Source organism: Peromyscus leucopus, chromosome 13, assembly GCF_004664715.2.
Source record: "Peromyscus leucopus breed LL Stock chromosome 13, UCI_PerLeu_2.1, whole genome shotgun sequence".
Classification (NCBI taxonomy): Eukaryota; Metazoa; Chordata; class Mammalia; order Rodentia; family Cricetidae; genus Peromyscus; species Peromyscus leucopus.
Window position 1 is genome coordinate 42633366 of NC_051074.1, and position 16507 is coordinate 42649872.

A 16507-nucleotide genomic window follows, 5' to 3' on the forward strand; every position below is an offset into this window, starting at 1 on the left:
GTAAAGTGCTTGCTGAGCACATATGAATTCAGACACTCAGCTCCCACATAAAAGCCTGGCATTGTTGGGCACATCTGTAACCTTGTGTTAGAGAGGGATGTGGAGTGGACAAAAGGATTTTGAAGCTCATTCACTGGTCAATCTAGGAAATGGGTTAGCACCAGGTTATTGAGATAACATGTCTCAACAGATAAAATGGACAGCAATCAAAGACTCTAAATATTGTCTTCTGGCTTACACACACACACACACACACACACACACACACACACACACACACACACACAAACACACTGTTAAAAAATGAGAACCTGGCCAGTGAAATGGTTTGGCAGTTAGGGGCACTTGCTGCCAAGCCTAAGATCTGAGTTTGACCCCAAGGATCCATATGGTGGAAATAGAGAATTAACTTCTTCCCGCTGACCTCCAGGAGGCACAGAGTAGCATATGCCCTCCCACCCCACCTCCTAAAGAAATAAATAAACAAGTATGGACTCCAAATTCTCTATAATATCTTGAAGGATCTCAACTCACTTGTAAATAAAGAAACACTATAAACAGTAATGGCAAATATTTCCATCTATCCTGCAGGTAATGATAATACATATTGGTGAGAACATGGAAAGATTCTTCCTATTTCATGTCACAAGTTCATCCTGTTTGCACTCTGACCCTACTCTCAGCATTGCTTACCTCCCTTCCTCCATGATGGAATTTTGTCTGGCTTGATCTTGCTTTGGTTTATATAAGAATCAAGCTGTATTATATACATATAAAACTTTGTACCCCCAAATGAGGAAACACATATACTTCTTGAGCATACACATTTAAGATCATATTTTAGGTTGAGAAAGAGAGAATGAAATTAAATGTATAGGGAGTATATGGTAGGAATTAGGGGAGGGCAATTATGAATATGGCTAAATGCATTGTATGGAAAAATTAGATAAAAGTATTTAGAAGGGACATTATAATATAAAATACTTATAATAGTGGGTCAAAATTAGCTAACTATGTATGACCCATGGAAGACTGACTATAAGGGACAGAATGAACTCAAAGCCTGTAAAGAACAGGAAATAACAGAAGCACAGAGTAATGACAACACTCAGAAGTACCAGTAAAGTCACCACAGACCAAGGAACATGGCTGAGGAATGAGGATGCCCTTACGGCCTGGAAAAGAGGATTGCAAGGTAACAGCTCACCAACAAGAAAAGCTGTAACAGTGGGTCACTGGCAAGTGAACAGATGACAAAATGTGACCAATAGCTGTAAACTGGTAAGTTCAAAACGTTGACAACATGTCCAAATTAATGTAAACTTGTTACTTTATAGCTTTCCAGAGTTGATCCAAGAATGACTAACTCAACAGTTTTTTTATATTAAAAAGGAGCCAGAAGTGACTATGTAAAATCTTCCAAGTAGAGTTTCTAATTAGCTTTACTGAAATTTCTACTGTACATATAAAATAAAGGTCTCATGATATTAAAACCTTTCTAAAGAATATTTAAAGATATTATTCAGTTAATTCAAAATTTCAAAGGATAACAGTTTTAGGAAGCTCAAGACTAATCTTACAGTATAGAAATGACCTTCCTAATAGAAGTGAGGCAAGTGATAACAATTTTAGTGATATCCAGCACTACACAAACCAATCACACACAAGGAATGGGTTAGTTTTATTCTAGATATAGAAAATATCATTTATTTAGAAAATCTACAATTGCATTTACCACACTGAAATATTAATGGGAGAAATCATCTCAGACCCAGAAGACACAATATCCATGATGAAATAAAATCTTAACACTTAAACATGATTTACAAATTGCCATTAATATATTATTAAAAGGTTAGACATTCATGGTGAAGCACAAAAAAAACTTAATAAACACAAGAAACAAATATTTCTTGTGTTGCAATATCAGAATCATTCCTTTCTACATTAACAGGGTGATAATGCCTATTTACATAAATAATAACTTTCTGGACCTTCTAATCAATATTCAATCATAAGCAAAACAAAAATTTCCAGTTATAACTGAGGAAAATTATCATTATTCACAGATGATATCATTACTTAGTAGGAAGTTCCACCAAACTACAAACCATATGGAAAATAAAACTTAAAAGGTAACTATTTCAGATCAATTACTGCTAAGCAAATGTATTTTATATAACAATCTCAGAACACACTTTTACTTATGCACTCATGAAGATGAGCAAAACTGTGCATCTATTTTCCAGATGTGTCTGTGGTACTGGAAACAACACAGAACTGAATAAAAAACTGCACTTTCTTGCCCTTATGGCACTGACATTTTAGTGACAAGAATCATGATGAACAAGTTGATCAGCACAACATATGGACATGTAAGGCACATAAGGGAAAGTAGAGTGGGAAAGAGAGGGAGGGAATATCCAAGAATAAGTAAGCGCATTATGGTTTAGACTGGGCCGGGAGTGATGATATGAACACAAATATCTGTGCTGAGGAGGCTAAGGCAGGATAATTTTTTGTGTAAGACTAGGCAGAGCTATATCATAATGATACCCTATCTTAAAAATAAACAATAACTAAATATAATTAGATTGTGTAGCTATGGAAGAAAATTAAAGGGAATTGGGTTAACCGGAGATAAGGGCATGAGACCTTAAGATGTCCAAGTGAACAACACAAACAAGGTCTCCAATGCAAATGTCACAAGAAAGGAGCATATCCACAGTGTTCTAGAAATTCATGGAAGGCTAGACTATGGATGCAATACGTACCAGGAGAACAGGGAAGAGAGGTGAAGAGGAGGGAAGGCAGAAAGCCTCAGAAGTCATCATGCTTGGAATTCCCTGTGACTATCATTAAAACAGAAGGTCACTGAAAAGATTTCAGCAAAGGAAGGTTATCAGTTGGCTCTTTTAAAATGATGGCTCTAGCTACTGTGTTTATGGGAAAATAAGGACAAAGCAGAGACTAGTTAGGAGGTTTCTACAATAATCTTAGTAACAGATGAAGAACACAATCACATGAGCAAGAGCTAGAGTGGGGTCTGGAGACAAGGGAGGAGGAAGAAAGGGAAACAGTGCTGGTGGTACAACAAGAAAGATAATTTTCAAGAGCATAACAAAATAATTTTCATATTAAAAATGAGGGGAGACAGACAGACAGACACCTCAGATTAAGTGCAGAGGGGTTTTAGCTAAGGAATAGGAAGGGTGGCATTCCTTTAACAGATGTGGAAAAGTAAATGGAGACAACTGTGGCAGGAAATCAGTATCTGATCAGCAGTCATGTGGGCTGTTGGGTACTTAAAATCAGAGCTCAGAGAAGAGATGGTCCCAGATAATGTAAATTACAGTCAGGAATGTGTCTGTAGAACTCAAAGCCCTATCACACACAGGGAGTGATTAAAAAAATATATATATATATACAAACTGAATGCTGATTTATAGGCAGGGTTCAGGAGTGAGGCACAAACAGTATATGAAATTAAGAGTCATTTATGAGCAGCAACAAGGCCTAAGAAATGTCTGTGAGAATGAGTGACTGCGAATGATGATGTGTTGTCACAGGGGACAAATGTCAAGAAGTTCAAAGTCCAAGGTGTTGGAAGCATTGTCCATGAGAACATTTAAATCATTAAGGGTCAGGTAGGAATCATAAAGAAAATGGCAATGTCTCAGGGAGTCACCATTTTCCATTTATAAAAAAATCACTAGAAAAGATGTGCCTATAATAAGCAACTATTATGAGTGGGATAATCTGATCAAAATGGGATTCAAGGAAAGGAACAGTCAAGAAATAGGGAAGGAGCAGGGCTGGAGTAGCAAAAGGAAGCTAAGGTCCAGTGCCACTGACTGAGTATAGAAAAAATAAAGACCTCTGATGGTGCTTTCAAGACATGGCTTGCTGGAGCTGGCTCAGGAGCCTGACTGTGAGCATCAGTTTCCAATTCAAATCAGTAGAGTTAGTAGCTTCAGCTGCTGAGGTGTATTTCGAACATCATCACTGTCCACCTCATGCCTCTCTTTAAAGAACTGACTGCTAACCCCTTGCCAGGACTCCACTGGCTGCACAGTTCTTACTAGGAGCAGCTAGATGATTTCCAGTGGCACAGGACAGAGGGGGCTCTACAACAGAACATGAAAACTCAACTTGAGTCCATTAAGTACAACAGTTTCAGGAGTTAGGGAAATAGAGACTGATTGGTCAGAAAGGGTGATACAGTGAGATTAAAGTTCTGACAATAAATGAGGAGCTGAGAATCTTGGGCTCCTTCAGAAGTCCAGAAAGAACAAGGAAGAAGAGCAAGGGTGTTGATAAAAAGACAGGATGAAGGAAGGAAAACTGAGGAAGATGGATTGCTCAGAATCTTCCATTTGGCGCAGGCTGATAGAGACAAGATGACTTGGGTGGTCTCATTCTGGGTGCCCCTGTACTCTGCTGTCTTTTGCTAATGGAGCCCAGCTGAGGCGTGGTCTTATTCCAAGTTTGAGAGGTTCTTCTCCACTCCTGCTGACAGAGGCATGGAGTTGGGCAAAGCGATGGTCTTGTACTGACTGTATTAGCACAATCTTGGATTCTGTTGAAGGAGGCCTTAAAGCCAAGAAAGAAACAAGTCATTAATTTTTAAAAGATCATTTACAACAACAAAAGTATAAAATACTTAAAATTACATTTCACACAAACAAGTAAAAGATCTGCATGGAGAAAATGTTTTAAAGGTTAATGCAAGACACTGAAAGAAAATCAAGGCAAAATGGGGCAATTAACCACAGAAATTAAAGCATTGAAAGACACAATGTTAGAGATGGAGAACCTTCTCATTGATGAATCAATCAGACACATTTTCTATAAAAGTCATGAGAAAAGAAACACTTTAAGGAATTTGGCAAACATTTTCAAATTATACATAGAAAAATAAATGTATAAGAACAGATAAAAAAAATACCACTGAAGAAGAAAAATAAGATTGAAAGGTTCTGAGATACAATCAATCATTAAATATGGGAGAATTGTATATTATATAATATTAATATAGTACTATAGTATACCACATCATATTATACAAATATAATCTATGTAATATACATAGTGTAATAAATACAAAGCTTACTATTGCCACAGAAGTAAAAAAAAGATCGTCAATGGAAAGTACGGAAAGAAAAATATGTATATGTGCTAGTAAAATTTGGATATAAGGTACCCCCAGAAAATGTTCATTCTTGAAGGCTTGGTGTTTGCCTATTAGATCCAATCCTTGCAACCTGATGGGACGTGAAAAATCTGACCTAGTCAATGGCTTATCTATTGATACATCATATCTTGGTGATGTTTTCTGAGATAACAGGAAATTTCAGAGGTGGACCAAGTCAGCAAAAGTGAGACCCTCTGTATGTGTCCTTGAGATCTATGTCTTTTCTGTGGACCTCTATCTTTTTTGGCTCTCTGGCTGCATGAGGTGAGCAGCTGTGCTCTACCACATCCTCTTGCCATGATGCTGTCCCTCTAAACAAAACAGAATCAGTAGGACCAGCTGGCCAGGAAGTGAACTCTCTGAAACACTGAAACAAAGTATAACTTTATTGTTTTTCTTGGGTATTTGTTACAGAAATAAAATAGTAACTCATTTTGATACTAGCTAAATGGCAAAGATATACTAAAAGTCACTGGAAAAAGCACCATCTAATAAATTATGCCGTACATATAAATATAAAGTACATTTCTATCACATTCTATATTACAATATCATAAAATAACTATAGAAAGGTAATTAAATATAGAAAGTCCTCAATTGTATTAAGAGATATGCTACCAACAGAAATGGGGTTGGAGGACCTCTGCTCCTCCTATTCTGCACCAAGTAGAAACACAAACTCTAGAAATAATTCAAGAGACAACACTGTAGGATGCTAAAAGAAATAAACAGAATGGTAAACTGACTGCTGATCCAACACTGAAGAAATACCGTAGTGGGGGCACATTTTAACACTCCTACCCATGGGAAGCAAAGAAAGTGAATCAGGCCTGACTCTTGACAAAACACAAGATAATGTGCTCTCAGATCCTAGGATAATCTGGGCAACTTTAGCTAGGAATCTCACAGAAAATTTATGGATTTGAGGGCAATCTGGTGTGACAGTTATCACCCTACAGATTGTCAGGGTTGATTTGGCTAAATTGGTTGGCTAGGTGGATATCCCTTCCTCCCTCACCACTCCCTAAGCATCCCACCTGAAACTGCAGTCAGTTGAGCAAGATCTGGCCATAGAGGAGGACTCATGGTCAGTCATGAGTATAGGAGTAGCTTCAATCCCCTGCCAGAACTTCAAAACAAGATAGTAAGGAAAATTTCTAAAATGTTTCTGTCTCTTCTTTCACATTGATCCTTGAACCTTCAGGGGAGGGGTTTAGTGAGGTATTGAGTGATCTAAAGCCTCTCACTTATTTCACAGCTTCCAGCTGTGAGTCTCTATGTTAATTATCATCTACTTCAAGGAGAAGCTTCTCTGAGGAGGAGTAAGGAAGGGGAGCACTGATCTATGGGCAGAGCGATATATCATCAGGATTCATTTTATTACTGTGCTCCTTTAGTAGAAGAATAGTAGTAGTTTTTCCCCAGGTGCCAGAACTAGCTAGTCTCAGAATCTGGGCCACTTTGGCAATGTCAAGTATGGGTTTCATCCCATGGAGTGGTCCTTAAATCCAATCAGAAAGTGGTTGGCTACCTCCATTACATTTGTACCACTACTGCACCAGCTTATCTTGTAGGCAGGTCACTGTTGTAGACTGCAGAGTTTGTACCAGGATGATAGTGATGATTACCTTTCTCCTCCTATAGCTGGCTGAGTGCCTGCTAGCACCAGGAAAGTTAGTAGGAGTAAAACTTCTGGTTGGGCGATGGTTTTGTCAAGACTGTAAGAGCCAGAGGTTATGGATGACTTCAGGGAAACTGTGTCTCCCAGACACAACAAGAGTAGTGTACTTATGAACTCACAAAGACTGTGGCAACATGGATAAGACCTGCACAGGTTTAACACAGAAGGAGGTCACAACCCTGAGAGGAGGAGGTGGAAACAGGGTCCCATTTCTAACCTAGAAGCTATCTGTAACTGACATTTGCTGGCAAAGGGAAATTCAGTTTCTACCAACTGAGTATCACCCACACTCCAGGGCAGGCCCATGCCCAAGAGCATCTGGCCAACACAAAACGAACTCCATGGTTGTTCTGCAGACTTTTTGTTTCATTTTATTTTGTTTTGGCATTTTTGTCTTATCTTTTCTTTGTCTTGATTTTCATTTTTTTTTTCTGGGGATTTTTTTTTTAAAGAAAGAGAAAGAACATAAAGTTGGGTATGTAGGGAGGTGAAGAGGATCTTGGACTGAGGGATGGAAAGATATTGAAGGATTGGAAAAAACAATATTTTCTGAAAAAAAATTTAAGTAAGAAATGGAGACAATCTCTAAACAGATTTCAGCAAGACACTGTTAAAGTAATCTATGAGACAAAAAGGAAAATTCAAAGGAAACTGTAAGGAGAAAAATAAATAATTGATAGAAAATACAAATATAACACACTGAAACGTGAGATTAAGCTAAGCAATGCTGAGGGAATGGACTGTACAGCAAATTGTTACTTGAATTATAGACTATAAAATAGCTCAATCAATAATAGGACTTCTTTCCTAAAAAAAAGAAAAAGAAAAAGAAAAAGAAAACTAGTAAAGAAGAGCACAACAAATTCAAAATAAGGCCACAAAATAAAAGGATAAAAGCAGAAAATAGTGACATTGCAAACAGAAAAACAATATTAGAGTTCAATGAATCAAAACTCTAATTCTTTAAAAAGAATCAGTAAAACTGATCAGCACCTATGTAACAAGATGAACAACGCCAAGGGAGAGGAGACGACAATCACGGGAATGGAGCAGAGGAAGTCACAGCAGATCCTGCCATCATTAGAAGAATAGTAAGATGATATTAATGACTTTATGACTGTAAGATAAACAGCTGAGATGAAACAGAACAATTCCTCAGATGACACGAACAGCCAGAACTCATCTAAAGAGAAATAATACAGATAAAACCGTAAGATTATTAAAGAAATTGCATTAGCAAGTTAAGTGTTCCCAAAAAAAGAAATCTTGAGGTCCAAATGATTTCATTGGTGAATTTACTTACTTTTTAAAAAGCAAATTGATAAGTATTCAGCAATAAAAATGAACAAATTAATGAGCTATACAACAGCTTGGATGAATCTCAGAGGAATTACGTTTCAAAGATCAACAATTTAGAAGTAAAATGGAAAAATTTATGAAATGTTATTTCACAGTAGCTAAAGTATAAATTGCCTATAGTAAAAAGTACGTGTTCCATTTAATAACCAGCAAAATGAAAATTAATGCACAATGCGGTAGTATATTTTACTCATTAGCCTGACAAAAATTACAAAGCCTGGAAATATCAAGTATTGGAAAAGGTGTACACAAGGAAGAATTCTACACATAAGTTTGAAAATATGTCCAACTGGTTTGGAAGAATAATGTTGTCTAATTAAATCCTTCTCCTAATTCCACACCTAGGTTAATTTCCCATAAAAGCTCTTCTATGAATGTCCAGTGATATGTACTGAGTAATATTTATAGTAGTCTTAGCTATTAGATTAAGATTTTGGAGACAGCCTGAACCTTATGAATAATAAGACAGAAAGTAAATGTGAATTGAATTACAGCCATGTACATTGTGGAAGAGGTTCAGAAACAAAACAATAAACTGAAAAGACAAGTTACAACAGACTACATTTACAATATTCTATTACTTACATTTTTTCATGATCCACAGTTACACATTTATAATTCAAAATTAATACTTAAGTATAATCCTGAGAATGATTAGAATTTCTTAATTGCTTATATTAGGATTCACATTTAGTTTCAGTACATAAACATAATATTTTAGCAGAATATAATAATTTATATTTATTTAATTTTCTACCCAAAAAAGAATTATAGGCAAGTTGGCTTAATCCTTATCAATTTGCTACAGCATAACTTTATGAATAAATATTGTGTTAATTTATTTCCTCAGGGATTTATAAATGAATTATTCTAACTGTTGAAGACATTCAACACCATTTGCTAATTATTGGTATGAAAATTCTCACTTGCACCTCATCACAGACTTTGCAATGATTTCCATGTTTTCAAACTCTGAAACAATGAAAAACTAATTTCTTACTAACTTTACATATCTGAAATATGGTGATCTCATATTATAAAACAATATACACATTAACTGGAAGAATGTTATTTAAATCATGTATTTAGTTAACATGTTTGTAACAAGTTTACTATAGGTAGAAAATAATACCATAAACAAAAATTCTATACATATTAACAACAACTACAACACTATAAAAAGTGCAGGGTCCCAGCCCTGATGTGGATAAGGCTCTCGAAGTACTCTATCATCAACTTGGAGTGGCATAACACAAGGACAGACAGCATCATACCAGTGGTCCCCAGTCACTACCTCCATGCCAGCATTTGTTGCCATCTGTATTCCTGATGATGGGCATTCTGACTGGAATAAGATGGAATCTTTTTTAATAGTCTCTGTATTTATTTTATGTGTATTGAGTGTTTTATCTGCAAATATGTTTGTGTGCCTTATGTGTGCCTGATGCCCAAGGAGGCCAGAACTGGGGAAGGGGTCATATCCACTGGGACTGAAGTTACAGATGGCTGTGAGCTACCATTTGGGTGTTTGGAATTGAACACAGATCTCTTAGAAGAGCAGCCAGTGCTTTTAACTGCTGAGCCATCTCTCCAGCCCTATGAGACGGAATCTTAAAACTACCATAATTTACATTTGCTTGTTGAGGCAAGTTAGGGAACAGGGAATAGTAGATAATAGTAATTAAATAGGTGCAACACTGTGGGAAAAATGCTTAAGTAAAAGGGGGTATGGGAATATCGGGGAAACCAGGAGATAAAAGTGGAATGGGTACTAAGCCAAAAGAAAGCAGATATGAACTACCATATGGAAACCTACAATCTCACAACCCAAGTTGACGAATATAATTAAGTAACTGAAAGGATAGCAGAATACATGTGAAATGAAAGAAGTAGGAGAGATACTGTGTGTTAGAGAATTAAGTGGGGGTTGGAGTATAGAGAATAAGACAGGAGAGAAGGTAGTGGGTAGGTTACCCAAAACTAAAGATGTATGAACAAAACCTTACATTAACCCACTAGTCAGTAAATAATTTCTAAATACACCTTTAGAAATAGAATTCAAACTGCATGGGTAGACAATGTTGTTCCCAGAAGACATGGATTTTTTTAAAAGGAAAACTATAGAGCCATGAGCTAGCTCCCTTCAAGTTATTGGTCAAGGATGCCCCAAAAGTTCCCAAACAACATCAGCCATTGTCCTTGCCCCTGGTTAGTTACCACCACCACTACCACATGGCAAGACCCTGATGCTGAAGATGCCACATATTTCAGAGGCAGGACACAGAGAAATTAATCTCAAATAGACAAGGGGGAACTTCCTCCTTGCTGGCTACTTTTCACAGTGCTGGATGTGCTACGCTGACAAATGGCCTTGTCCTGTACTGAACCCCACATGATGCAAACACCCACTTGCCAGGCAAGGCATGCCCACTGGTACAATAGTGGCATGACTATTACAGGCTTACTAAGCAACCACTTTCTAATTGGATTTGAGGCCTGATTCATAGGGAGGGATCCCCTGCCTGGTATAGTAAGCCTTGTCCCAGCCCATGGCTTGGAGGTCATAAGGCCTAGGGTAGAATCTGGTATTGTTATTTTGCTAATGGTCATGCTGACATACTCCCTTCTAAATATTATGTGCATGCCCGCAGACCTAGACTGCTCTCAGCCTTGGTGAGAGAAGTGTTCTACTGCCTCACACCATACTGAGGAGCTATTAGCAGTAGTTAGATGCTGGAGGAGGGATAATCACTTTGGCTTTGTTTCTTTTTGTTTTATTTGACCAAACAAACCACCGGTTGGTAGGCTTCCTATGCTTCAGTAGATGGTCCCATACTCAGGTGTTGTGAGATAATCTTTTGTACAATGTGAAGATGTGTCTGTGTTTTGCCTCGTCAGCCTGGGGTGCCTTCTGATTGCTTTAATAAGGAGCTGAATGGCCAATAGCTAGGCAGGTAGAGTACAGGCAAAACTTCTGGGGAGACAGAGAGATTCTGGAAAGAAGAGAGGCAGATTATGCCAGTGAAACACTGAGGAAGTCAGATGTACAGAATGGAGGAGAAGTAAAGAGCCATGTGGTAGAATGTAGATTGACAGAATGGGTTCAAGTTATAAAAACTACTGGGACAAGCCTAAACTAAAGTCAAGCTTTCATAATTAATAATAAGTTTCCATGTCATTGTTAAGGGGCTGGCATTCCAAAGAAAGTCTGACAAGAAAGACCTGTTATACTCATCCACATATGGGCAACACTAGATGGACTTAATGGATTATCAAAAGGAAAAAAGAAAAAAAGGAAAAGAAAGACGAAGTCAGAAGTTGTTGTGATGGGTGAATTGGAGAGTCTGGAAAGAAAAATGGAATAGACAATGCTTCATTGTATTTCATAGTATACATATGTGAAATTCTCAAGCATAAAATAATTTTAAATAGCATTTATGATGCCTCAGTAAATAACCTTTTCTACGGAAATGTTATCATTACTTGAATACAAATTCTGTTGTAGGAACTGTGTTAGAAAAGAGGTCTTGTATATATTTTATTACTGAATACTGATTAAAAACTCCATGGTGAGTATCTTATTCTTCTTGGTTGATAGAGGTGGATACATGATAAGTAATATCCATGATTATACAAGGGGATGACTGAGTTTCAAATATGGATCAGTCTTCAAAGTCCTCCATACTGCTGAAACAGCTTCTGCCAATATGTGTGTTGGAGAATGTTTGTAGAAGCTTCTCTAAAGGGAATGGAGTATGACAGCTAACTCATAAGAGGAAAAGTTACAAAAGAACTAAATGAAGTCTTCAAATAATACCCTTTGTTCCCTTAAGAAAATATTGTATTCAATGGAGTTAAAAATAAATATATAAAACTGAAAATCCATCCACAGCTTATGAAAATTCACCTACAGCTTATAAGAAAGCTGTTAAATTGCCCATATACATCATATAAGCTAAGCTCCAAAAAAACAATTCTTGTATGTGCCACTGATAATTAAGCTGAATACATGTCAAATTATTGGAGATTATTGAAACTGTTTCTTCTGCATTGTTACATTACTGCCTGTGTTATATATTATGTTGTATACTCTAATGAATATGATACATTAATTTTTTGAAGTAAGATCAATGAAAAGCCTTCAGTGCAATTTCTATATTATCTTTAAATGTTATTGGCTCACAGGAGCAGTTATGCAACAGAATAGGGAACATCTAGAAGAGGATTTGAGACATTTCATTTGCAAGCAGAACACCGGAATCACTACCGACTCACATCATGGCACAATTGGAAATCCCAGTTTTGTATTATGACAATAACTGTAGATTTACAACTGCAGAAGTACCAATCAGTGTATTCACATAGGTGCAAGTGGGTCCCCAAGTGTTCTATGGCAAAGTGTAAGAAGAACAGCATCTACCTACAGCTGTGTCCTGTTCTGTCACAGGCAAAGGATTTGTTACTGTGAGTCTCTTAGGACACTGTGTAGCTGTTCTTGAGGCACAATCATACTGTACTGGAGACCATGGAGAGATACTGCTGAAAAGACACCAGAATCCTGCCATCTTACCCACAGTGTAGCGTCTGAATATGTCACCCTCAAAGCCTGAGTGTGCATCCCTGGGGAGCATCCCGGAGCTGTCCCCTTGTCCTTTCAGAAGACATCTGTGCTGTTCTTCCACACACTTGGGAACCTTCTATCAAATATGCAGCTACTGACCAGACAGTCACTGGATTAAATGGGTCTGTGCCATTAGTTAGTGCTCAATAAAGACAGCTGGTTCTGTCTTTGTCATCACACAGAAGTCTGGTCTCCCAGTGTCTGCCGCAGCAAGGCTAGCCCAGGAAAGGAGGAAGAATAAATGGCCATAGCAGAAGTGATGTGCTCAGCTCTACTGAAAGCCATTTATAAGGGTACCAACTATATTTTTTTCTAATAATGAGCTCTCAGTAATTGTTGCTAGCTAATCTGCTGCCTGAACAAATAATCTAAAAATTTTAGTACATGTATTTCATAGTTACTCTCCTAAATTTTTTAAAATGTATTTAACTATTAAAATGGCATGACATTTTTAAATGTTTCTAACCTTTGACATTTGAATTTTTTAAATATAAAGTATTTAAAAGTTTCATTGTAAAAATGTTGAAGCATCCATTTGTCTTCTATTCATGCATCCTCTCCAGTGTACACTCTGCTTCCATCCATCTGGATAAGAAATATCTAATCTTTACAAAATTTTAATTGAAGTACAATTTAAATCACATAAAATGTATCAACTTAACCAGCCTAAGGAATGAGTTCAGAGATGGAAAAACATTTCATATCACTCAAAGAATATACTTGGCAGTTGCCAAAATAACCCAATTAGTTCCTGACCTGTGGGATCAAGATTAGTGTGGAGGGAAATGTCAAGGGGTAACCTCTGAAGCTGCTCTAGTCCCTGATCAATATAATGAAGAATAATATCACACCCTGGAGAGGTTGGTGGGAGCTGGCCAAAATTAAATATAGGGCAGAAATATAGTAGTGTCCATATTCCCACAAAATTCCGCTGTCTTACCTTCATGGGGAGGAAAAGGAGCAATCGTCAAGGCTACCAGTAAAGAATGCAGCATCCCCATTACAGATGGTCTGTCTGATGTGCTGCAGCAGCAGCAGCCTAACAGGTAAACAGTACACAGCCAACAAGCTGGCAATCGTGTTCTTTTTTTGTCCATCAGAAAGAAGAATCAGAAGCAATATGCATTCGCCTGAGACATGTGAGCTTTTGTGTTCTTTCCCAGAATGACATTCTCACTCATGGACATAAAGAGTCTATAGGTATTTTTACCGTCTGGAAACATCACAGGGTATATATCACTAATCATTATATCAGAATGGATAAATAATACATTTAATGATACTTAATAAACTTTTGATTCCACAGTAAATATACCAAAGAAGTCATTTGTGCAAATAGGAGGTCAATGGTTCCTGGCCCATAATACTTGACTACCTACAGACGAGCATAAGGGCACAAATAGTTTTGGAATATCTTCAACATATAAGATAATATAGCTTATAACACGAACCCAGGGCTATCTCACGATAACTCTTCTGAGTTCAGATCTTCTCAGGAGTATAGACCACTGGTTATCATGATCCATGTGACCTGTTCATACATTCATTAAGATGTAAAGCCTTCTTAAAACTGGACCACTCATCTCCCACAGGCCTTTGGATCATTTTTCACTGCAACATGAACGTCTCAAAAACAAGGGGACTGTGAGGTTAAAGTAAAACACTCTTCGACTTATAGTCATGTGAGGAGAATATTATCTGGGCCATATGGAGAGTGCAAATCAAAACACTCCCTACTAACTATGTGGCACTGATTTCAGGAATGCTTTCTCTCTGATAAATGAGTTTTCCTTCATTTGGCAAAGTACTTAATTCCTTTGTCTCAGGGCAATGTAAACTCCTCTGTCTTTCACTTTAAAGATGTAATAGCCCTGGGCTGGAGAAATGCCGCTATCAGTTAAGCACTTGTGAGGCAAGCATGGGAACTTGAGTTTGGATCCCAGCATCCTTGTACAAGCATGGCCATCCATGTCCCTTTAACCCTAGCACCATGGTGACCAGGAACAGCAGGACAGGGTTTGTATGGCTTGCTGGCTACCACCATAGCTCCAAGTTTAGTGAGAGACCTTGACTCAAGGGAATAAAGTTGAGAGTGATAAAATAAGACACTAGATGTCCTCATCAGGCCTCAATATATATGCATATGTGTGTGTGTGTGTAAATATATATGTATATATGTGTGTTTGCATATATGCAAAAGTTTGCAACCACTGTGTGTCAGTCTCCCTTTTGACTGATTGATAATACTGTGAGCCAATGCTGTTTATGGGTAAGCTTTGTGGGACTACACACACATTCCTTGGTTTATTTTTCCCAGATTTTTATGCTTTTTATACATACTTGAAATAGACATGTTGGTTCATTAGTAAAATCTCTTAATGATTCCTTGATTTGTGAAGTTTTACTATGATATAACAGTTACTTTAGAAGCCCTAGACCTTGAAAGCCCTACCAAGAGAGTAAGTAAAAAATCAATGTACATATCTTCAGGAACTGCAGAAACCAAGGCTTTCTTCCATAAAGCATTTAAACATACAGTAAGTAGTTAACTCTCATGTCTCCACTTAACTCAATAGTAGTCTGGCTTTAGAAAATTTATGGATCTTATGAAATGGATGTGTACAACTTGATCAGGTATATTCTATAATTGCAACTACAATTCTACATTCATTTTGTGTATATGGTGCTAGATTAGTATGATAGATCCACACATTTTTAAAGTTCCTTGTTTGTTCTCATGGAATGCCACTAACCTATTTCTGATTGAAGTACACACATTGTAGAAAACAAACATATGGTTACCATCTAACGCCCACTGAATTAGCACTAGACTCTCAACAGATAGAAGAGTATCTTACTGCAAGCTGAATTAATATGTTTATTTAAGATCAATAGACTCTAATGCTCTCCTCACAGTCATGAAAACCAATGATTCTCAGAAACAGACGTGCTTTTTTCTCACTGTAAAATTCACAAGCTAGATTAGACTCCAAAGATTTTTCCTCCTGTCCTAAATACAATGGCCTCTTCTACAAAGAATGCTTCCACCATGACAGAAAGGAAAGTCATCAAATGGAAAACTGGGTCTGCTGTCTCTCATTCATTAGTTTCTCTGCCACATTGCTCTCGGTTACTAAGGAGACATTGGCTTGCTGTTAAACCCTAGCTGTCGAGATGAACTCTGCACCCCGGGAAAACCTGAGACACACCTTAGTCCTCCTATATTAAAGATAAATGTCAAAGGGAAGTCACAGCAGCTCGAAATAGCAGGGACACTAACGGCAACTCTTCAGGGTTGTAGCTAACCCACCAGTACAGAACCCCCATCCGCCATGGTACCAACTAAGCAAAGACAAGCTTCGGCCGAGCACTAAAAGGAAATGGAAACCAATTACACTCGTTATTGAAGACAGACTGTGTGTGCAGCTATGGTGATTTGGGTTATGTATACAAAGACCAATTTTCTAACCTCCCCCCTATCACTAACGATTGAAAATTCTTCCCCATTTAATCATGTCTACCCCATTTTTAACATTTGTCTTCCATGGCTACAGCTCCAATTAGACATCCTTCCCCTGTCTGGTAGGGGCAATTCAATTTCTACCAGATGATCCCATCTTCCAGGTTCTGCCAACATTTGTTCTCTGACAGT

The 16507-nt window shown here is 37.5% G+C and overlaps 1 protein-coding gene across 2 annotated transcripts in view; it reads right to left on the minus strand.

Annotated features, from left to right (window-relative positions):
* Nucleotides 1-16507, minus strand: part of Spag16 (sperm associated antigen 16) — an 836224-nt gene that overhangs the window by 746719 nt on the left and 72998 nt on the right. The window contains exon 10 of one of the 2 annotated variants that reach the window (XM_028870040.2): nt 1692-4593. The exons of the other annotated variant lie outside the window; for it this stretch is intronic. Within the exon in view, the coding sequence (XP_028725873.1) occupies nt 4363-4593 (231 nt within the window). The 3' untranslated portion in view covers nt 1692-4362. Of the gene's footprint in view, nt 1-1691; nt 4594-16507 lie in introns of those variants that run through there. 2 annotated transcript variants of the gene reach the window in all.